This window comes from Elephantulus edwardii, unplaced genomic scaffold (genome assembly GCF_000299155.1).
Source record: "Elephantulus edwardii isolate Elephantulus edwardi_28Jun2011 unplaced genomic scaffold, EleEdw1.0 scaffold00190, whole genome shotgun sequence".
Taxonomy (NCBI): Eukaryota; Metazoa; Chordata; class Mammalia; order Macroscelidea; family Macroscelididae; genus Elephantulus; species Elephantulus edwardii.
The window spans coordinates 6,332,092-6,357,206 of record NW_006399940.1 but is presented as its reverse complement, the minus strand read 5'-3'; the positions used below and the strand labels follow the sequence as shown (position 1 = coordinate 6,357,206).

At 40.7% G+C, this 25,115-nt stretch overlaps 1 protein-coding gene across 1 annotated transcript in view; it reads right to left on the bottom strand.

The window, feature by feature from the left end:
• LOC102845097 (ankyrin repeat domain-containing protein 13C-like) overlaps positions 1 to 6,614 on the bottom strand; it is a 99,811-nt gene extending 93,197 nt beyond the window's left edge. The window contains exon 1 of the mRNA XM_006896780.1: positions 5,867 to 6,614. Coding sequence (XP_006896842.1) covers positions 5,867 to 6,314 — 448 coding nt within the window. The 5' untranslated portion in view covers positions 6,315 to 6,614. The remainder of the gene's footprint in view (positions 1 to 5,866) is intronic.
• Positions 6,615 to 25,115: the final 18,501 nt, after the last annotated feature.

The following is a 25,115-nucleotide window of genomic DNA, read 5'->3' as shown; positions in this document are numbered from 1 at the left end:
GCCATCCCCTTTCCCTTATGAATCAGGGTGAAGTCTCTCTCAGGGAGGATTGATAGGGAATGGCAAAGGACACACTGACAAAGGAGATTAAACAGAACTGGTTTTGACAAGCACTGTGGCAATTGGACAATTAAAACAGACATTCGGAGTGCGGGGAAGAAGAACAAACTGGGGAAGAGGTTAGAGAGAATGGTATAGTAATGAAGGAATGAAAACCCAAAATCCCTGTAAATGTTCATTAATACTAATAAAATTTAATAATAAAAAAAAAAAAAATCTTTGCAGAAGCAAGCTGTCACAACTTTCTCCTTTGGTGCAGTTCATGGGCCTAAACAGTCAACTTTTTCATTAGACAACTGCTTAAACCACAACAGTAGTCTTTTTAATCACTTGCTATGCATCTGAAAGCTGAACAATGAATAGTGATGACAGAAGAACTATACCTTTGAGTTGTGTTGATGGAGAAGAGTACTGAATATTCCGTGGACTGCCAAAAGAACAAATAGGTATGTCTTGGAGAAGGTGCAACCAGAGTGCTCCTTAGAGGGAAGAATGGTGAAATTTCATCTCACATACTTTGGGCACATTGTTACGAAAGGATATTCTTTGGAAAGGGACATTATACTTGGAATGGTAGAAGGTAAGTGAAAGAGACGAAGACCTTCAACAAGATATAGAATGACACAGTGACTGCAGAAATAGACTAAAATGTATCAGGGATGATGAGGATGGCGCAGGATAGAACAGGGGTCAGATCTTTTGTTCACAGGGCCGCTACGAGTCTTAGTGGCATATAACAACAAAAAAGAATACAGCATCAGGATCTCAGGAAGCCACATTAACAATCTGCATAATGCAGATGACACGTTTTGAGGGGGACTTGAAGTACTTGCTGTAGATGAACTATGGATTGTATCTCGACATCAGGACAAAATCCTCATAACTGGGCCAAAAATCTAAAGTTGTAAATGTTTTCATCTTACTTGGATCCACAATCAATATCCTTGGTACCAGGAGTTAAGAAATCAAAGCAAAAACTGCTTTGGTAAAATCTACTGTCAGAAACCTCTCCAGAGTACTAAAGAGTAAACATGTCAGTTTAAAGACTATGGTGTGCCTAACCCAAGTCATGGTCTTTTCAATTACTTATGAATCTGAAAGTTGGGGAATGACTGAGGATAGCAGAAGAATCGCTGACTTAGAGTTGTGGAATTGAGGAAGAGTACTGAATATCCCATGGCCTGCCAGGAGAAAAAATAGGTTTGTTCTGGAGAAAGTGAAACCAGGGTGATCCTTCGAGGAAAGGATGGCAATACTCCGTATTACACACTCTGACCATGTTTTAAGTAGAGGCCAGTCCTTGGAGAGGAACATCATGCTTGGAAGAGCAGAAAGTCAGTGCAAGAGGAAGATCCTGAGGAAAACAGATTGACAGAGTGACTGTGGCAACGGGGTCAGGTGTGTCAGAGAATGTGAGATTGGCTCAGGATAGGCCAAAGTTCACAGCTGTTGTTTACAGGGTTGCTATAAGTCATAGCCAACTCGATGGCACGTAGCAACAAAGCAGCAGTACACTCAATAGAAACTATTCTTCACAGGAGACTTCACTGCAAGACATGATAATGTAAACTGATTTTACAAAATTCACTTACACTTTCATATGTAGTCAACCACAGGTTACATTTTACCAGAACAATAATGCTTCTGCTGTTGTTAGGAGTCCACTACAAATCACAGCCACACTATGAACAACAGATGGAAACCACGCCTGATCCTGTGCCATCCTCATCCATGCTTAAGCACTGTTAGTCACTGTGTCAATCCATTTTGTTGAGAGTAATTTCCTGTTTTGCTCATCTTCTATGCTTGCTGTTGCTAGGTACGGTCTAGTCAAGTACAATTCATAGTGACCCTATGTACAAAAGATCTGACTCTTGTTCTATTCTGTGCCATCCTCACCATCTCTGATATACTTGAGTCCAATGTTGCTGTCACTGTGTTAATTCTATCAATAAGGTTCCTCCTCTCTTTTACTCCCCATGCTTCCAAGCATGACAACCATTTCCAAGGTACAGCCTCTGCTAGCAACATGTCCAAAGTCTAAGCAAAGAACTTTGTCATCTTTGCCTCTAAGGAGCACTCTGGCTGTATCTTTTCCAAGATAAACCTGTTCCTTCCTTTGGCTTATAGGTAAGGAACTGTGCTGTCAATCCAAAGATATGCAGTTTTAATCCAACAGCTGCTCTAGGGGAAAAGATAAGCAATCTCCTCCCATGTGATTTACTGCTTTTGAAAATCTCCTGGAGGGAGGGTCGGCTCCAACTCAAGGGCACACAACAACAACTACCTTTCCCAACCTACCTACCATCTTGCCCAGCATGGCATCTTTTCCAAGGTCTGGTCCATCCTGGCCCAAAGTACGTGAGACAAAGTTTCACCATCCCTGCTGGGAACGCACTGACTGCACTCCTTCCTTCCTAACTGTAAATCACACAGGACGAGACTGTCCATCTGCAGAGTAGTTGGGAGATCTGAACTGTGTGCCTTTGGGTTGGAAGTACAGCTCCTTAGCACTAGGGCATCAGAGCCTCCTTCCTCCTTCCTAACTGGACTGTACTCTATAACTCAAGTTCATTGTCATCAAATCTGAACCAACCCATAGCTGACCCTTCAGTGGATTTTCAGTGGTCATAAATCACACAAGCAGAGACTGAAGGATTTGAACCACCTGTCTTTGGGTTGGTAGCCCAGCTCTTCACCCACTAAGCCTTAAGAGCTCCCTTGAATGTTGCTCTATGGTGTTGTTCTGTAGCATAAAATCAGAACTAATTCATAGCTATTTTCAGAGGCAATAACTGCACACGAAGAGACTGCCATCTTTCTCTCATAGAGCAGCTAATGGATTTGAACCGAAACCTGGTACTACAACTCCTTCCTATACATCAGAGCTCCCAAACAGTAATATGTGGGCAGCTAAATAATACAAGAGTTCTGCTGGCCGTGTTAACACAATGGTCAGTAGTTCAAATCCACTAGCTGTTCCTTGGGAACGGAAGGACAGGTGGTGTACTTTAAAAAAAAAAAAAAAAAGATGTACAGTCTTGCCTTAGGATAAAAGTTTGGAGTTTGTACAATGTAAACATTTGATAGACCAAAGCAGTTTTTAAAGTGGATTTCAGAGAACTAACAACAACAGTCTAAAAATGGCTGCTGTTGGTTGCTATCAAGTAACATGGGCTCAAAGTGATCCTATGAACAACATAAATGAATCCTGTCCTGTGCCATCCTCATCATGTGATACACCTGAGGCCGCTGCTGCAGTGGCCATGTCAGTCTACCTTACTGGGGGTCTTCCTCTCTTTCGTTGACCCTCCACCTTTCCAATCATGATGTCCCTTCCCTAAGAAGTCTTCCTAGCAACAAGTCCAAAGTATGAGATTAAAACATCATCATCCTGGCCTTCAAGATTTAATTACATTAAGTAGATTTTGTTAACTGGGGTAGTACCTATGTTAAAGAACATGTGAAGTCTATTGTGTATGCTGCAATTTAAGCATGTTCTGTGATCAGCCAAGAAAATCAGTTCTAACCTACTTTCCTACAATATGATGTCAGTCACAGTCACTGCTCTTCTTTCAAAAGGAGTTACTCTGAAAAGGATCATTTTGTCAGTTTCCAGAAGAATTTCAAGGTAACACAATTCCTTATTTTAAAAGGCAAGAGCCATGAAAATAAAACCCACATAATTACTATGCATACCAAATCAGAAATACTTCCAAATATGTAACTAACAACCTGTCTTCCACTAACGATTGCTTCTCAAAGGTTAGGACATAATTACCATCTACAAATACTATGCTCATTACAACAAAAACGAATAATGAAACAAACTGAAAGTAGATGAAAATGGTATGGAGCTTTGAAGAACTTTAGGGGAATTTTACTTATTCAATTTATTATTTTCAATTTGTTGTTTTGTTGTTATGTGCCGTCGAGTCGCTTGCGACTCATAGCGACCCTATGTACAACAGCCCTAAACTCCGCTCTGTCCTGTGCCAATCGCACTGTCTCTGACACTCCCATCCCAATTATCCCAGTCACTGAATCAATCCACCTCATAGAGGGCCTTCCTCTCCTGCGCTGTCCCTCCACCCTCCCAAGCATGATGTCCCTCTCCAAGGACCGGTCTCTCCTCACATGTCCAAAGTATGTTAGACGGAGCCTCAGAATCCTTGCCTCCAAGGAGCCACCCGGTTTAACCCTTTCCAGGACAAATCTGTTTGTTTTCCTAGCTGTCCATGGTATTCTCAATACTCTTCTCCAGCACCACAGCTCAAAGGCATCAGTTCTCCTTCTATCCTCCTTGGTCACTGTCCAACTCTCTGACGCATAACAAGTGGTTGCAAAGACCATGGCCTGTATCAGACGCACCTTAGTCTCCAGACTAACACATTGTAACATATGTGTACAACAGAACACATTTTCAATTATTAAAAAAAAACAAAACACAAAACCCAACAACCCACTGTTGTAGAGTAGATTCTATCTAGCTCATGGCAAACCATCCATCAAGTTTCTAAGGCTGTAAATCTGAATGGGAGCAAATTGTCTCATCTTTCTCCCAAAAAAGCAGCTTGTGAACTTAAATCACTGATCTTTTAGTTCACAATTCAGCATAGAACTCATTACAATTTTGTAAATTCAGAAAAGAAGTGCAGTTGTTAAATCATCACATAGCCTGTGAGAATCTTACTCAACTTTTAAATCTTAATTTCTATTCCAATTTTTTAGAAGACTCAAGAATCCAAAGGACTTAAGGAAGTCTATTCCACAGTAAGACTGTCTTACATCATTTTGAGCATAGGTATTAAAATGAATACACAGAATAATTATGTTAAAAAGCAAAACTATCAAACAGTATTTGTCAAGTGCTCTATTTAAAATGGTTATTAAATACGGAAAATGAGTGTTCAAATTTGTTCTCATTAAAACATAAACAGAAAAAAAAATTAAAAAAAACAGAAAGAGAAAAAACTCAGCTGATGATTTAAATAAAGCAAAAAGCAGAACATAATCTTTAAAAAGCAAATGAGACCATTCATAAACAGAGGCTAAAATGTAGTTACTTTTTAACTATGTTATCTAGATAAAATATTACCACTAGCAATTAAGTACCCAAATGAAGAAAAAAACCTCAAAACTTTACTTCCGACAAAAATGTAACTATTCAGATATCACTTTAGCTGTCCCTCACATCAAAGCCAACAAATTCCCGCTGTGGCTTTCATAAATCAAAACATTCTCTAATCCATCTTAAAGGCAAACTGCAGGCATTTTGTATCATAACAAGTTTCCTGCAAAGAAACAACCAACCTGATGACAGGTAGAAAACACAAACTAGGTGCAATGAAGTTAGTATCTATGGCTGAGTAATAAGGGATGAGGAAATTTATAAAGTCAAAGATTCCTGGGTGGGAAAAGGGAACACGAAGACGCATGGTTCCATAAACGAAGGAAGTCTAATTGGATCAGAGGGAACCTAAAATGTCATGGTCAAGAATTAACACACGGAAGGCCTGTCTCAAAAATAAACAAAGCAGTTGCTCACAGGAAACTTTCAAGTGGACAAGAAGGGAAATATTCTTTGGTACCCATAGGAATCAATCCTCACGCTCCTCATCCTCCACCCGGCCCATTAATTACCACGCTATTACTGAATGGGTCAAGACCCGGCCATTTGGCACAGATCATGTGCAAAGTGGAGAAAAACAAGGATCTACTGGAGGGGAGTCTAGGACATCAGGGTACGAGGGGAGGCACACCCTAGGCTGGAGGAAGAAGAGGTGGAGAGGGGCTAGCTCCTTACCGTGATTATCTTTCTGCCCGATATTATGAGTGCGGATGAGAGAGGACAGTCTCCTCACATCCCCCTTGAAGACGCACTCGTGCACTGGGTAGTGTGCAGGACAACTACCTTCATCTGCGACAACAGTAATGGGACTTGTGGCCCCTAGAGCAGTCGGTGACTGAGGGGTTCTAGTCAGCGAGGAATTGTGCAGCGGCAAAGCCGGGGCTCCTGGGGGGTTGGAAGAGGCCGGCGTTGCTTTCAGCTGCAATCGATGGTGATGGTTACTGAAGATCTTAAGACAGGCTTTGCCGCCCTTGCCGCTGCCACCGATGCCGATCCTGCCTCCCGTGAAGGTGCCGCCGAGGGCGGCTGTCGCTTCCTCATCCCCAGGCTCCAGGAGGTCCCCCTCCTCTTCTTTGCTGGGCTTGTGGTCCCTCCGCAATGAGCGGATCTTCTCCCCAGTCATCGCCTCCGCCAGGGGCAGGAGGAGGATCCCGGAGGCTCACCGCCGGAGACCGAGCTGGCGCTGCGGCGGCACAAGATGATTAGAGCGGCAGCCAGGAGCCCCCAGCGCAGCATGAACACCCAGAGCGTCCCCTAGCCCGGGACAAACGCATCTCCCAGAGGAAGAGCCGGCTCTCACCTAGGCACGAAAGAACGCGCACTCGCTGGGGGGAGCTAGAGCTTCAAGCGCCCACGATCGCGATCCCAGTCCCCGTAACTGCGGCCACCAATATCACACCGAAAACCAGGCCACAGCCATCTTCTCCTAGGTCCTCTCGCGAGAGCTCTCTAGAGCGTCAAGCGAGAAAGGAAACACCGCGATAAGTGAGAGCAGGACTCCGGACTGTTCGCACCTTCTTTTCCCAGCGTCGTCTCCTGCTGGTTAGCGTGCTTCGTCGCTGATAGGAAACTCCATTCCATATGGCAAATCAAGCATGGAAGCCCGGCCCTCTAAGAGCCTGCGTTTATTATGGGCGGTCTGCGCACGTTATAAACAAGGATTTAAGTCCTCTGGCCTTGGGGCCTCCCTGTGCAGAAAAATGTCAGTGTACACAGGATATGATGTCACGGTGAGACACATGAGACATTCATTCAGTAAATATGCAGCAAGCATCTAGTTTGTGCCATACACTTATTTAGATATTCTAAAAATTAACTGCTGAAGAAATGAAATCACAACTGTACAGGTTGCACCAAAAAAAAAGGGTAGGTCTTTGGTGGTAGTGAGTCTACCACTACTAATAGCGGTCCTATGAATAACTGATGAGAACCTTTCCAATATTCTGCGCCCATTATTGTTACTGGTTCAGTCCATCTTGTTAGCCATCGTCTTGCAACCGATGATAAAGTAGTGAAAATCTAACTCTTAGAACAGGAATATATGAGTAGGTATTATTTTCATTACAAGAGTCTAGAATGAGAGCTGCTTGGTGGAGGGGGCGAGGGTGTGTGTAATTTAATATAATAATGAAAGGTGTTTGTTTTGTTTTGTTTAGGGTTTTTTGTTTGTTTGTTTGTTTGTTTTTACTTTTCAAAGAGAAAAACCACCCGAAGGAGGAGTGGGCAGGGAGAAAAATGTGCAGAAATGAACGAATGGAAATACAAAAAATAAAAAGTAAAAACACAACACACACACACACACAAAACCCAACCATGTAGCATTGGAAAACTGGCTGCTTTTCTTAAATACCTTGTAGCAGTTTAAAGTAGTATTTTGAATGATCTTTCCTAAGAAGGCTTCTGATTCCAGGTAATAGATGGGATTGTTATTGTTCTGTGCCTTGAGTCAGAGCAATCCATGGCTGACCCCTGAGCCGGTATTCAGAGGCAGTAAATTACATGGGAGGAGACTGCCCACCCTTCTTCCGCAATAGATCAGATTATGGGGGGTTAATTCCTCAATTAACAAATGTCAACTTTAACTTCTTGAAGCGTGTTAACATCAGAGTTCTCAAAAACCTCTTCACAACTCGCAGTGTAACCTAGGTGGTAGTGGCTGTTAGATGCCATCAAGGTCCAAGTATGACTCATAGACACCCTATGAACAGCTGACCTGAACCCTGCCCTTTCCTGTACCATCCTCATCATCTCTGACACACTGCAGAACATTGCTGAACTCACCGTGTCATCTCATTGGGGATCTTCCTCTCCTTCATTGACCCTCCATTTTTCTAAGCAGGATGTCCCTTTCCAAGGAGGTTGGTAGATGTAAAAAATAGTTGGCCTAGACCCCTGGCCCTCAGCATTTCTCACGATAACTTAAACTAGAAGTAAAATTAATGCTTCTTTCTGACACTTTAAAAAATAAGAAAGTTTGGGGTTTGGTATCTTTAGTTTTTATTCTTTTTCTCTCAAGCCTAGCAGAAGTGATTGTTTCAAAGTTGTTTACCCTGTTGCTCAGCAACTTAGAGAATTTATTACTTGGAGCCTTTCCTTGTCCTGTCAGGAATTACTCTCCCTGGGGTCATAAAACCTTGGAAGATACCAGCTAAAGCAGGTCTTTGATAAGGCTGGGTCTCCTTGCCTGGAATTCTTACCAAGCTTAGACATATTTAGACAGCAGGAGATACTAAGGAAATCCTCACTCAGAGTCCATATTGGCCCTATTTATCACCCACCCCAAAAAGCTTTTAACACTAAGGAAATCTTCACTCAGAGTCCATATTGGCCCTATATATCACCCACGCAAAACAGCTTCTAACAAGGGAGAGGCAGATTTGGAAAGCCCATACCCTGTGTCTCTCACTTCATGAATGTCAATAAAAATTCTTGTTTTTCCATTCTGATGCCTGTCTCCAAGATTGGGTTATTTAGTGGGAAGGGACCAGATAATCTTTTGTCCAAATTCTAGAATGTTTCTTTGGTAGTGTTCCTCTTCACTTACCCTACCTCTTCCCTGCATGATGTCTTGTCTTCTTCCAAGGGTTCACCCCTTCTGCCAGATTCCAGAACTCTCATAGTAGCAGTAGCTGAGCAGCAGTCACTGGCAGGCTCCATCCTTCTGCCCCATTCCTGAAGACAGTTTAAGAACTAGGGTCCAACCCTCCCAGAACCTGCATTTATTGTGGACAAGGATATCATCCATGAAGAAAGCAAATGGTCATTACAAAGATAGGAGAGAAAGAAAAGAACAAAGTGGATATCACAAGGAGATTCTGAAAATGGCCCTAGAATATGTTGCTGTTGTTAAGTGCTGTCAAGTCGTCAACGACTCATAGCAACCCTATGAAAGACCTGAGCACTGTTCATAGAGTTTCTGGAGGCAAGCCATTTCAGAAGTGGATGCCACTCCTGCTTCCAAGCTGGTTTTAATCAGGAAGCTCCATCAAACACTGTCCACCATGGATAACCATCATTTGACACATCAGTGTTACAGTGTTTAGCATCACAGCAACCACAAGTTACCTCTGTCCAGCAATGCACAGACCAGTGCTATACCACTTAGAAGGATGTTTGGCAAAAAACAATTTAAATCATGTCTGAGGGCTGCAAAATATAGAGAGATCAAAACAAAGGGAAGAAATGCTAACAAAGACAAGCTTGAAAAGACTAAGCAAAAATTTACAAAGAAATGTGAAAAGATAGGAATTTTGAAAGAACACACTTAGCATTTCAAAATATGAAAGAACTGAAAAAATAAATTCAAGCTTTACGGTTCAACAGAGATGGAGAAGATTACACATAATAGGGTGAAGTTCAGATTTGTTGTTCAAAGAGTTGCTGTGAGTCACAGTCTACCTAAGAACAGCAACATACTCTCCTGACAATTACGTGAAACAAATTTCCACCACCCTTGCCTCTAAGGAGTGCCTTGTCTTCTAGGACAGACTTGTGTGTTATTGATGAAGTCCTTGGGATATTTAGTTCTCTGATTCCAACACCACAGTTCAAACACATCATTCTTCTGTTACTCATGTTCACTGTCTAACTTTCAGATATACAGGAAGTAACTGGAAAGCATGACTTAGATCAGGCAGTTAAATTTTTAAACTTAAATTCTTGCTCTTTAAAACTTGGTATCAGACTTTCCCAATACAACAAGTCTTTTCTTTTTTTTAAGGTAAAAAGCAAACACAAATTTATAAGAAATGTTACATGTTAGAGAAATTAGAAAAGACATATCTTGATTGAACTATGACAGGTCAATCTCTAAAACCGAAGGAATGAAGAATGCAACAATTCATTTCTTGACTATTCCTTCCATAGATGTTGAGAGTGGATCTGAACAAACGGAAATAGTTGACAACTTCAACCTTTTCTCCATCCATTATGAAGTTGCCTATTGGTCCGGTGTTAAAGATTTTTGTTTTCTTGATGTTGAGATGTTTTAACTCTTCGTTAAGTGCTTCAAGTCTTCAAGCAAGATTGTGTCATTTTCACAATGCAGGTTGTTAATGTGTCTTACGCCTCCTAACTTTATGCTACATTTTTCTTCATATAGTCCACTTTCTCTAGTTATTTGCTCAGCTTACAAATTGAATTAAAAGGGGAAGGTGAAATAAAAAATATCAGAGGAGTTTATAACTTGACCTTAGAAAACAAAATGGGACTGGGGAAGCACTAAAACACTTTCATATGAATTCATCTCAGACAAACATCAAAGTTAAGTTGTAGAGGGATGTATGCTCACAGAGTTAATTAATTGTCTAATTGGAATATCACTAGACCAGCTTTTAGACAACCTCAATTTAGTATTAATTTTTTTATTATCATTATTTTTGTGTGTACCATCAAATCGGATCTGACTGGTACAGGAGGAGATTGTTCCTCCTTCTCCAGAAGAGCATCTGGTGGATTCGAACTGCGCACCTCTGGGATTGTAGGGCAGCTTCTTGCCACTAGGCCACCAGAGCTTCCTAATTTAGTATTACATGTTTAAGAAATACAGATCTAACTTCCATAAAGCCTTGAGAAATCAATTAAGCTGTGGGACTGGAAGAGGGAAGAATAATTTTCAAAACTGTCCCAAAGATCTTCAGCCAGAGTGCAGTCACAGTGCTCCTTGGAGGCATAGATGGTAAGATTCTCTCCAAAAATCTCTCATATTTTGGGCATATTTCCAGGAGAGGGTATGTCATACTTGGAAAGGTGGAGAGTCAGTGAAAGAAAGGAAGACCCTTCATCAATAAGATGGATTGACACAGTGACCAAAGCAATAGTCTCACATGGTCAGAGATGATGAGAACAGCCCAGGATAGGATAAGGTTCAGATCTGATGTTCATAGCATCGCTATGAGTCATACTTGACGGCACCTAACAACGAGGTGGTTGGTTAGCACTACCTCTTAGGCCATTCAGATCCACCAGCCATTCCTATGGAGAAAGATGGGCAATCTCCCTCCGTACAATTTACAGCTTCCTAACACTCACCAGAGGTTCAGCCAACTGAGGGTCAATTCCAACTCAACAGCAGTAAATCCAAGCTTTGGTTGTTTTGTATACTATTGATTGCCAAAAGAACAAACAACTCTGTGCCTTGGAGGAAGTGCCACCAGGGAAGCAAGGATAGTGAAACTTCATCTTACATACATTGAGCATGTTTTCAGCAGGTCTTGGAAAAGTAGAGGGGTCAGGGAAGGAGAGGGAAAAGCCAAAAGCCTGAAAGATTTTGAAGAGCAGCGTGAGAAGATAAAGCAAAAAATATAATGAAGGAATGTGCAAACAGCTAGAGCTGCAAAAGAAAAAGGGAACAATTTGTTCTCCATTTCCCAAGCTAAAAGACCTGAAAAATAAATTCAAACCTTGAGTTGCAATATGAAAGAATACCATCAGCAAAATTCTGAATGATCTAGGAAGTGTCAGAAGAAGGTGGAAGGAATATACTGACTCGCTGTACCAAAGAGAATTAGCTGACAAAGAACATTTCAGGAAGTAGCATGTGATCAAGAACCAATGGTGATAAAGGAATAACTTTAATCTACATTGAAGGTATTAGCAAAAGATAAGACCCCAGAAATTGATGGAATTACAATTGATAATGCTTCAACAAACAGATGCAACAGACGTGCTCATCAAACTACGGTAGGAAATTTGGAGGACAGCTACCTTCCAACCAACTGGAAGAGATCCATACCCCCCATTCCCAAAAAAAGTGGTCCAGCAGTAGAAATTATCAAACAATAGCCTTAATATTATATGCAAATAAAATCTTGTTGAAAATCATTCAAAAACAGCTAGAAAAGTACATTGATAGAAAACTTCCAGAAATCCAGGCTGGATTTAGAAAAGTTGTGGCACAAGGCATATCATTGCTGATGTTAGATGGATCTTGGCTGAAAGCAGAGGATACCAGAAGGGTGTCTATTTGGGTTTTATTTATTACACAATGGCATTTGACTGTGTCAATCATAACAAATTATAGCTGGCATTGAGCATGGAAATCCAAACAATCATACTTCTATGAAGCCTATATATAGTTCAAGATGCAGATATCCTTCCAAACAAGACAAACTGCACGATTTAAAATCCAGAAAGGTGTGCATCAGGGTTGCATCATTTCTTCATATGTATTCAATATGTATGCTGAAAAAAATCATTCAAGAAGATGGACTATATAAAGGATGTGGCATCCAGATTGGAAGAAGACTCATCAACAACCTGTGTTATGTAGCTAATGCTTGCTTAAAGTGAGGAGGACTTAAAATGCCTGCTCCAGAGGATCAAGAACAAGAGTCTTCAAAATTGATTACATCTTAACATCAAGAAAACAGAAAAAAAAAAAAAAGAAAACAGAAAACCTGACCACTGGGCCAATAGGTAGAGAGGAGATAGAATGATTTCATCATGCTCATACCCACAATCAACAACACCCTTGACAGGACAGCAGCAGCCAGGAAATCAAAAGACATACTACATTTGTAAAGTCTACTGTCAGGGATCTCTCCAAAGTGCTGATGAGCAGAGATGTCAGTTTAAAGACTAATGTGCATCTGATCCAAACCATGATCTTTTCAATTACTTGCTGTATATCTGAAAGTTGAACAATGAATGAGGATGGTGGAAACAGAATCAATGCCTTTGAGTTGTGGTGTTGGAGAAGAGTATTAAGTATCTTATTCTCTGCCAAAAGGAAAAACAAGTATGTCTTGGAATAGGTGCAGCCAGTATGCTCCTTGGTGGCAAGGACAGTGAAACTTCATCCCACATACTTTGGGCATATTATTAGGAGGGGCCAGTTCTTGGAAAGGACATCATGCTTGGAATAGTAGAAAGGAAGCCCTTCAAGGAAAGGGATTGCCATAGTGACTATAACGGAAGGCTTGAGTGTGTCAGAGATGATGAGGATAGCACAGGATAGAACAAGTTTCAGATCCATTGCTCATAGGGTTACTGTGCGTTGTAGTTGACTCAAAGATACTTAACAACATGCGACATAAAAGAAGTTTGCAACTGACTTTAAACACAGAAAAGAAAGCTAATTTTTAATCACCCTAGAGAGTTCAAACTCACTGTCACTGAATCAGAATTGACTCGAAGCTAACACTCCAGGGAATTTTGGGAAGGTTTTAAATCACACGGGAGGATATTGCCTATCTTTCTCCCAGGGAGTCTCTGGAGGGTTCAAACAATCAGAGAGGCTCTGTCTTTGGGTTATGATCACAATTTCTTACAAACTAGTGCTCCATAAGGGGCAGTCAATCAACCCATTTCCCAAATGTATGAGATTTGCCAATCTTTGCAGCTTCACTTCCTATCATATTGCCAAGTTCAATCTTCATTCCAGCCAAATCAATTAACAGTTGCTTATCCTCTCTCATTGGTATATACTGGTGCATGTGTCTAGAACTAGTTTCCACTTCATCCATTTAGATAACTTTATCAATCTGTCAAAATTAACTCAAATTTTACCTACTCTTAATTTAGGTTGCTCTGGTGACTTAGTGATTGGGATTGCACTGTCAACACAAAGGTGTTCAGTTCAAATCCACCAGATGTTCCATGGAAGAAAGATGAACAATATTTTCCCAAGTGATTTACTCCCTTTAATCCCCACCCCCACCCCCAGAGGGGCAGGTATGGGTTAGTTCCAACTCAAAAGTACATAACAACAACTAAGCTCAAGCCTTTTTTAAAATCTGGCACAGAATTCAGATGCCCAAGAAATCACATCAAACTAAACCTCTAAATAAAATTTAGTGCATCCTTCTATTATGGTAATAGGCCACAAACCACAATAGTATATCAGCAGTGTCTAAGACTTTGCAAGCAGAAAAAACCACAGATATATTCTTGCTACATTAGAGCTGCTGGAGACAACTCTAAACAAGATTTACATTCATCATGCCAACCCAAAGAGAGATGGTTCAAATCCATCATCGCTCTGTAGGAGAAAGATGGGCAATTTCCTCCTGTGCAATTAAAACCTGCTGAAGAGGCTACATTTCTGACTCATACCAACAACATACTTACTATTAGTCTTGTTCTTTAATATTAATTAAGGAGAAATATTACTAAACACAAGTTTTTTAATATTCTGATAACTAAATATTATAATTTTTTTCTATAATCCAAATTGTTTTATTTTACACATGCTGTTTGAATTGTGGTAGAAGAGAAGAGAAATTAATATCACACAGACTTCCAAAACAACATAGAAATCTGCCTTGGAGGAATTGCAAGCAAGGTCCTTCTAAATGGCAAGGATCCTAAAACTTTGTCTTCACACCATTTGAACGTGTTATCAGGAGGGGCAAGTCCTTGGAGGGGGGCAAAGATAGAAAAAGTCAGCAAAAGAGAGGAAGATCCTCAACAAGTTAGATTGACAAAAGTAACTCTAACAGTAGGCTTGACATATCAGAATTCGTGAGGATGGCACAGGATAGATCATGGATCCATTGTTTATAGGGTTGCTTTGAGTCACAGTCAGCTCAAAAATACCTAAGAAAAACAAGATTTCATTACACTACCCAGGAGCGAGGTGGTATAGCACTGGTCTGTGCGTTGCTGTACAGATGTAACTCATGGTTGCTGTGATGCTGAACACTGTGACAGTGATGCGCCAATCGTGGTAATGGGTACCCATGGTGGACAGTGTTGTCTGGAGCTTCCCGACTAAAACAAGCCTGCGAGCAGGAGCAGCATTGACTTCCGAAATGGCTTGCCTCCAGAAACTCTATGTACAAACAGTGCTCAGGCCTTTCATTCATAGGGTTGCTATGAGTCGTCTACAACTCGACGGCACCTAACAACAACAACAACCAATAAGGTCATGGCGCGCGCGCGCGCGCACACACACACACACACACACACACACACACACACACACGCATATACGCATCTATCTGCCTATCTATCTATCTATCTATCTAGTGGTTCCACTCTATTTCTTGTGTCTTGATGGGGATTATAAAAGGAAAGTTTTGGGTTGTGTTTGATTTGTGCCATTGGTTTTTTCCTCCCTACACAAGCGGGTATCAGTTGGACTTTTGGCCAACAAGGACCCAAGAGTGAAAGCCTGCTAAAAGGGTGTGTCTTTAAAATTCAATAGTGAGGGGTTCTAAAATTTATTCATTTTAGAATGGACATCCTTTAAGTGGTACAGCAGTTCATTTGCTGTTCTGAATAACTTGGAGTTGCCATGATGCTGAACACTGTGCCATAGTCATGTCAAATACCATAATGGTTGCCCATCATGGACAGTGTTTGGAGGAGCTTCTAGATTGATTCAGGTTTGGATGCAGGAATGGCATTCACTTCTTAAACCAGATGCCTCTGGAAACTCTATGAACTCTATAAACATACAGAAATGATTAATTATAGAACAGAGTTCAGGTTACTATTAAGTCATATTCAACTTGATGACACTTAACCACTGCTAAGTGAGACTAGTGTTGTTATATTTGGAGGAACATACTTGTACTTTGGACATCACTTTGTCAATTTGCTGTACTGAGTAATCTGAGTTTGATGTGATGCTGAACCTTGTGCCATTGGAATATCAAATACCATAATGTTTTCCCAATGTGGAAAGTGTTTGGTGAAGCTCCCAGTTGTAAAATAGGTTTGGAAGCAGGAGTGGCATCCACTTCCTAAGCCATATGCCTACAGAAACACTATAAACTTGGAGAAACAACAAAATAGTTATGGAAAGGCATTAGGTCTTTTGTTCACAGAGTTGCTATGAGTCATACTCGACTTGATGGCAATCAACAACAAAAATAACATATCTATAGAGAGCTCTGGTGGCCTAATGGCAAGAAGCTACACTGACATACTGCTCAATCCCACCAGCTGCTCCATGGGAGAAGGATGGGCAATCTCTTCCCTCTAGATCAACTGCCTCTGAAAACCTGCTGGAGGGTTGGTTCCATGTGATGATAAAGAAAAATAACTATAAAGAAATAAATTTATATATATACACACAAAACTCTTTCTTAGGCATCTTTAATGACACCTTGCCTTCATATTCCTTTTATCCAACACCCACCAGGTCAAATTAGGTGTCTTCCTCTCACCCTCTCACTCATTTCCCATATATAGCTTCTACAAGTGTTCCTAAAATTCTTCTCTCTCTCCTCAGTTTGTACCTTGAACTCTTGGAGGCCTAGGAATATGCTTCTGCTCTATTATTTCCATTATCAAAAACAATAGCGTATAGATAGAAAAATAACTCATTAAACTCATGCCATTGAGTAGGAAACAATTCACAGGTGACCCTCTAACAGGTTTTCTGAGGCTGTAAGTTGAATGAGAGGAGATCGCTCTTCTTTCCCTTGTGGAGCTGCAAGTAGACTTGAACCACTAAAGAGCAAATCAAATCTGAAGGTTCGTAGGGCAACTCTCTAAGGATACACCACCAGGGGCTAAATACCAATAATAAACAATTGTTGTCTTCACCAATTAGGCCATAAAATCCAAAGTACCAAGACAATTGTAAATTTTGTGATGTAATTGTATGCAGAACAGATTATCTGAGAGGCTGGGACCAATGAGGAGAAGTGTGGCATCAGGATTGGTGGAAGATCTGTTAACAATCTGCGTTATGCAGATGATGCAACTCTGCTTGCTGAAACCGAGGAGGACCTGAAATACTTGCTGCAGAGGGTCAAGGACTGCAGCCTTCAGTATGGATTGAAGCTCAATGTTAAGAAGACAAAGATTCTCACCATTGGACCAATTGGTAGCATCAGGATGGATGGTGAAGAGATTGAGATTGTTAACAACTTTAGTCTGCTTGGCTCCACAGTCAGCACTCTTGGCACCAGTAGCCAGGAAATCAAAAAACGTATTGCGATGGGAAAGTCTGCTGTTAGGGACCTCTCCAAAGTACTGAAGAGCAATGGTGTCTCTTTGGAGACTAAGGTGTGTCTGATACAGGCTATGGTCCTTGCAATCACTTGTTATGCATCAGAGAGTTGGACAATGACTAAGGAGGATAGAAGGAGAATTGATGCCTTTGACCTGTGGTGCTGGAGAATAGTATTGAATGTACCATGGACTGCCAAGAAATCAAACAGATTCACCCTGGAGAGGGTTAGACCAGGCTGCTTCTTGGAAGCAAGGATTCTGAGGCTTCATCTGACATACTTTGGACATGTTGTAAGGAGGGACTGGTCCTTGGAGAGGGACATCATGCTTGGTAGGGTGGAGGGAGGGCGCAGAAGGCAAGACCCTCTATGAGGTGGGTTGATTCAGTGACTGGGGTAATCGGGATGGGTATGTCAGAGGCAGGAAGATTGGCACAGGATAGAGCAGGGTTTAGGGCTGTTGTACATAGGGTCGCTATGAGTCGCAAGCGACTCGGAGGCACATAACAACAACAACAACAACAACAACAATTCTAAGTAAATGTAATAATTCTAATCTGATGATACTGAAGTTACTCTCCTGGAATGTTATATGAGAATCAAAAGTAGATATATTATTAAGAATTTTCCTCCATTTATAATTGACAGTAAATTTCAAGAAATTGGCATAAACGAAAGGCATCTGTAGGCTTACTTAATAGGAAGGTTGAGCAATGAGTCTTCTAGTTCCTTCCAGATAGCATTTCAGTAGTTTCTCTGTGAGTCTTGCTATGTCTATGGCAGTTTAAGGGTCACTACGAACCTTCCCTAGGACACAAGGTGGCTGACAACAGTATTAGAAGTCAGTCACATGGGTAACAAAGACCATGTGCTACCTCTTTCAGGAATTGAGAGATCCAGGTGCCATAGAAGTCACGAGTTCCAACTGGACAATTAAAACAGACATGGGGGGGGGGAGAAGAACGAACTGGGGAGGAGGGTGGAGAAAACAGTACAACAATGAATGAATGAAAACCCAAAATCTCTGTAAATGTTCATTAAAACTAATAAAACTTAATAATAAAAAAAAAAAGAAGAAGTCACGAGTTCAACCCGGATTTAAAGTCTTTAACTCAGAACAACGCCCATTGGCTCAGGCTGCTTACCTAAACAATCTCTATGGAGGAGGTGATTACCACTGATCAGTTTTGTCCAATCAGGACTCATATCTGAGTCAGGGGCGGGGCCAATACCTCCAAACTCTGTAGCTATTTCAGAAGGGGGAGTGAAATAACTAAAAATATTGTACAAATCCATAGAAGAAGGGTCTGTGGGAGAAAAAAAAAAAAAAGAGCAGCGCCCAGAGAGTTAAAGAGAGCTATTTGTTCTGTGTGGAAGGCCTTTTTCTTTCCTATAATATCAGTGTCGTGAATTAAATGTAATGAAATATGCTGTTGTGTACCATTAAGTTGTAACCAGCCAATAGGTGACCCTCTGGGGGAGTTTGAGAGGCAGTAGATCTCACGGGATGAGATTGCTCATGTGGTAATAATCAATCATACAATATATAATATAAACAAATCATTGGTAACATATTTACTTTTTATTTAGTGGGTGGATGTGGGGGGTGTAAAGTAGAGTGGATCATATCTAATGACATTGTCAGAGTATAACACAAAAAATGATAGTCAACTTTTCTAAGCAGTATTTCAGAATAATTTTTTCTATTAAAAATATTTATATAGTGAATTTTAACGAACTCTGATGGTAGAGTTGACTGGGTGATTGGTTTTAATTCATCAGCCATTCTACTGGAAGACTAGTGAACAATCAGCTTCCATTAACATGTACAACTTTGGAAGGCAGTTAGAAGGTCACCACGAGTCAGAGTTAACTCCAAAGTGGTGAGTTTTTTAATTAGTTGTAATAACAAAACTATTTTTTTGAAATCCAGGTTACATGTCTTAATACAACTATACAAACATACATATAAATACATATAAATATAAATATATACAATGTCGTATATATGTGCCATCGAGTCGCTTGCGACTCATAGCAACTCTGTACAACACCTTTGAATCCTGCACTATATATACATATAAATATGCTGACTGACTTTTTTAATCTATTCACAGAGCAAATAATTTCAAAAGCTCAATTCTGAGAAGAATAATGTGGCATCAGAATCAGAGCAAGGCTCATCAACACCCTGTGGTATGCAGGTGATACAACTCTGAATGATAAGAGAGGAGAGATTGAAGTGCTCATTGTAGAAGGTCACAGACTACGACTTTCAATACTATTACATCTCAACACCAAGAAAAAACTATTTTCAGCTTTATTAAACTTTGGGGACATGTGGAGAGTTACTGAAAAGGAAAAGAGAATTAAAAGTTATTTAATACAGCTATTATTGCAAAGTGTATCTGAATCACCATTTAGCATTGAGGTACTGAGTGTTTATTCGGGCAAACTCCAACTGGAAACTGTGCAGCCTGCATGTGTAAGCACACCTGCACATGCACATACATGCAAGTGCAAAGACAGAGCTGTCTGAAATAATCAGTTTCAAGAGGAACGAGAATCTGATTATAGATCAGTGTCTCTGCTTTTATCTTTTAGAATAGTGATGTGAGATTGGCACAGAACAGAGCGGAGTTTAGAGCTGTTGTACATAGGGTGGCTATGAGTCGCAAGCAACTCGATGGCACATAACAGCAATAACAACAACATAAAAGAAATCCTGGTGATACTGTTGTTATTGCTGTTATGTGCCATCGAGTCACTTGCGACTCATAGCCACCCTATGTACAACAGCCCTAAACTCTGCTCTGTCCTGTGCCAATCGCACCATCTCCGACACACCCATCCCAATTACCTCAGTCACTGAATCAATTCACTTCACAGGAGGCCTTCCCCATCTGGGCTGTTCCTCCACCCTACCAAGCATGATGTCCGTCTCCAAGGACCTGTCCCTCCTTGCAACACGTCCAAAGTATGTTAGAGTCTTAGAATCCTTGCCTCCAAGGAGCAGCCTGGTCTAACCCTTTCTAGGATAAATCTGTTTGTCTCTTAGCAGTCCATGGTACCCTCAATACTCTTTTCCAGCACCACAGGTCAAAGGCATCAATTCTCCTTCTATCCTCCTTAGTCATTGTCCAACTCTCTGATGCATAACAAGTGATTGCGAAGACCATGGCCTGTATCAGACGCACCTTAGTCTCCAGAGAGACACCATTGCTCTTCAGTACTTTGGAGAGGTCCCTAACAGCAGACTTTCCCATGGCAATACATCTTCTAATTTCCTGGGTACTGGTGCCAAGAGTGTTGACTGTGGAGCCAAGCAAACTAAAGCTGTGAACAATCTCAATCTCTTCACCATCCATCCTGATGCTGCCAATTGGCCCAGAGGTGAGAATCTTTGTCTTCTTGACATTGAGCCTGAATCCATATTGGAGGCTGCAGTCCTTCACCCTCTGCAGCAAGTATTTCAGGTCCTCGTCTGTTTCAGCAAGCAGGGTTGTACCATCTGCATATCACAGATTGTTGATAGATCTTCCACCAATCTTGACCCCACATTTCTCCTCAGAGAGCCCAGCCTCCTGGATAATCTGTTCTGCACACAGGTTGAAAAGGTATGGAGACAGGACACATCCCTGGCATACGCCCTTCCCAATTTTTTTTTAAAATTTTCTTTTAATTGTGATTTTTTAAAAAATTTTATTATTTTTGTGTGCGTGTACCGTCAAATCAGATCTGACTGGTACAGGAGGAGATTGTCCCTCCTTACCCGGCAGAGCATCTGGTGGATTCGAACCGTTTGCCTCTGGGATTGTAGTTGCAGCTCCTTGCCACTAGGCCACCAGAGCTCCTCTACTCTTCCCAATTTTGAATCATGCAGTGTTTCCTTGCGCTGTTCTGATGACTGCCTCTTGGTCCCAGTATAGGTTTCTCATTAGCACTATCAAGTTGGTCCCAGTATAGGTTTCTCATTAGCACTATCAAGTGTTCTGGGATAGTGTTCCCATTCTTCTCAGAGTCAGCCACAGTTTGTTATGATCCACACAGTCAGATGCCATTGCATATTCAACAAAACACAGATAGACAGACATTCCTCTGGTATTCCCTGTTTTCAGCTAAGATCCATCTAACATTAGCTACAATATCCCTACTACCACGACCCCTTCTAAACCCAGTCTGGACTTCTGGCAGTTCTCTGCTGATATGTTGTTCCAGTAATTTTTGGATAATCTTCAGTAGAATCTTGCTTGCATGTGAAATCAATGATATTGTTCTATAGTTTCAACACTCTGTTGGGTCACCCTTCTTTGGGATGGGAACAAATATAGATCTCTTCCAGTCAGTTGGCCACGTGGTTGTTCTTCAGATTTCTTGGCACAACTTGGTGAACATCTGTTAGCTAAAATACCTCAATTGGTATACCATCTATTCCTGGGGCCTTATTTTTTGCTATTTCCTTCAAAACTGCTTGAACTTCAATTAAAATTGATAGTTCCTAACCTAATTGTATTCTCTTCATAGTATATGCTCATTTATTAATGTAAATATTAATAGAAATATTATGTAAATTTTCTTTATTTGAGACACTTCATATTTAACATTACCATATTTGAAGTGCTTTCCTGCTCAGTATTAGAGAAAGCTCTGGATACAGTCCACAGCAAGCTGTGCTGCTAATCCAAAATGTCAGCTTCTCTGGCAGTTCAAATCCACCAGCAGCTACTTGAGAGAAAGATGAGTCTCATTCCATGCGATTTACGACCTTAAAAACCTGATGGAGAGTCAAGGACGAGTAAGAATAGATTCACTCAATGACAAAGAGAGTGAGAGTGACTTCGTGTTAGTAAGATCATGCCTTGAAGCATATTGATTTACTAAGTGATGTTGCTGCTTGACCAATGAGGATATCCTCTTCACCATTGCTTGACAACAATTTTAAGAGTCAATTTAGAAATTAAAATAAACAGGTAAATTGCTACTTTCTTCACACGTTTTGAATCCAACTGCTAACATTTACGATTTTTCTATTCCTTTAAAGGTATGAACTTTCTTTCAAAAAGGCAATGCTGGACATTTCCCCTAAAAGTTCAAAATTTCTTATTAGTGTATATCAGCTATTTAGAAAAGTAATCAGAATGGAAGAGGGGGGAAATTTGGAAGGTAGAGATTGTCACAGAAACCAGAACCAATCACTTTTGACATTCCAGAAGCAACTAAAGCTTAAGAACAGCGGTTGGCATGCCAGAAGCATAATGATAGGACAAGCCAATGTAAGATTTTAGAAAAGATAAAGTTTATACATAGTGCATAAAATACATTCTTTTTAGATCACTCTCAAGTGCTGCTAGAACAGAAATACCACAAGCAAATTGTTTAACAAACAGAAATTTCTGCTTTCCCAGTTTAGTAGCCTAGAAGTTGAAATTTAGGGATCAAGCTCAAGAGTAAAGTTTTCTCCCTGCTTAGGCTTTGGAAGAAGGTCCATGCTTCTTTTTCACCTATAAGTACACAGTATTCCCTGGACATCTCCACATGCCTTTACATCAATCTTCTCTTACACGTAGAAGATTTTTAGCATAGGGAGGGACTCTGAGGTCTACTCTATTCCTCGCTCCTGTTTCTCTGTGTGTGCAGTAGAAGATCCTTCTTCTTATTTTATCTTTTATGAGATAAAAAGTGACAAAGACCACACTCCCTAGAAAACTTCTTATATAAGATTAGGACTGTGACTTGAATAATGGTGGTACATCCCACTCTTTCTCTATATTTATCCTCTCTCCATACTAATGCTGGGCAAATAATTTGAGAAACTGGGCTTTATGAAGAACATGGCATTTAGATTGGAGGAAGACTCATCAACAATCTATGTTATGCAGATGACATAACCTTGCTTACTGAAAGTGAGGAGGAATTGAGTACTTGCTGCAGAAAGTCAAAGACTACAACCTTCAATATGAATTACATCTCAACATCTAGAAGATAAACATCTTTACCACTGGACTGATAGGCAGCATTGTGGAAGATGGAGAAAAAAATTGTTGACTACTTTATCTTGCTTTGATCTACAGTCAACCAGAAATCAAAAGATATATTGCATTTGGAAAGTCTGCTGTCAAGGACCTTTCCAAAGTAAAGAGTAATGATATCAGTGCATCTGACTAAGGTCCACCCGATTCAAGCCATGTTGTTTTTGTTATGTGCTGTCGAAAGGCCTGTGACTCATAGTAACCCAAGGTACAACAATAGTTCTGAAGCCTTCCAGTCCTGAGCCTATCTCACTGACTCAGACACACTGAAACCCCATTGCCTGTTACTGTACCAAGCCATCTCATCTGGGGTCTTCCTTTCCTGTGCTGTTGCTCCACCTTTCTGAGCATGATGTCTGTCTCCAAGGATTGACCCTTTCTGGCCAAGTGACCAAAGTATGTGAAATGGAGCATCAGAATCCTAGTCTCTAAGGAGAAACTTGGTTTCTTCTTCAAGACAGAACTATTGGTTTTCTTGGCAGTCCATGGTATGTTCAAGACTCTTCTCCAGCACCACAACTCAAAGGCATTGATTCTTCTTCTGGCATTCTTAGTCATTGTCCAGCTCTCTAATGCAAAGCAAGTAATTCTGAAGACCATGATCTGGATCAGGCACACCTTAGTCTCTATACTGACATCATTGCTCTTTAGCATTCTGGAGAGGTATCTGACAGCATATTTTCCCAGTTCAATTTGTCTTTCATTTCCTGACTGCTGACACCAAGAGTATTGATTGTGGAGCTGAGCACACTGAAATTATTAATTACCTCAATCTGTTCTTCATCTATCATGGTGCTGCCAGTTGGCCCAGTGGTGATCTTGATCTTGAGCTTCAACTTATATTGAAGACAACACTCCTTGACCTTCTGATTCAAGCCATAGTATTTTCAATAATTTGTTGTGCATCTAAACAATGGGCAATAAATACTAACGACAGAAGAAGAATCAAAGAATTAGTCTTTGAGCTGTAATGTTGGAGAAGAATACTGAATATCTCATGAACTGCCAAAAGAACAAACAAGTATGTCTTGGAGAAAGTTCAGCCACAGTGTTCTTTGGAGGCAAAGATGGTGAAATTTCAAATCATATACTTTAGACATGTTTTTATGTTTATGTTCTGTCAAGTCAACTACAACGGTCTGAATAATGACTCTGAACTTTACCCTATCTTGAGCCAACCTCACTGTCTCTGACACACCTGACCCCATTGCTACAGAAACTGGGTAAATCCATCTCATCCAGGGTTTTTCTCTTCAACATGGATCCTCTACCCTGCCAACCATGATGTCCTTTTCCAACCTACTCATACCTGGCAAGATACCCAAAGTATATGAGGCAGAGCTTCAAAATCTTTGTCTCCAAAGATCAACCTGGTTTCACCCTCTCCAGGACAGACCTTTTTGTTCTATTGGTGGTCTATTTGTTTAATACTCTTCTCCAGCACCACTACCCAGAGGCACTGAGTCATCTTCTGTCATCCTTAGTCATTTCCCAGCTCTGAGATACATATACTAACAATTGATAAGATCTTAACCTGAATCAGGCGCACATTAGTCTCTAGATTGACATTATTCATTGCTCTGGAGAGGTCCTTGACAGTAGATTTTTTTCCCAATGCAACTCACCTTTTGATTTCCTGACTGTTAGTGCCAACACTGTTGTTTGTGCATCTGAGGAAGACAAAGCATTAACAACTTCAATCTTTTATCCATCATGATACCATCTATGGGGCGAAGGAGGAGCATTTTTGTTTTCTTGATGTTGAGATGTAATCCATATTGAGCATGTTGTTAGGCAAGACTGTTTCTTAGAAAGACATATCACACTTGGAAAGGTCAAGGGTCAAGGAAAGAGGAAGATTTTCAGCAAGATGGACTGGCACAATGATGGCAGCCATGGGCTCAAGTATGTTAGAGATAATGAGAATGGCACAAAATAAGACAGGGTTCAGACTAATTGTTCACAGGATCACTATGAATCACTCAATAG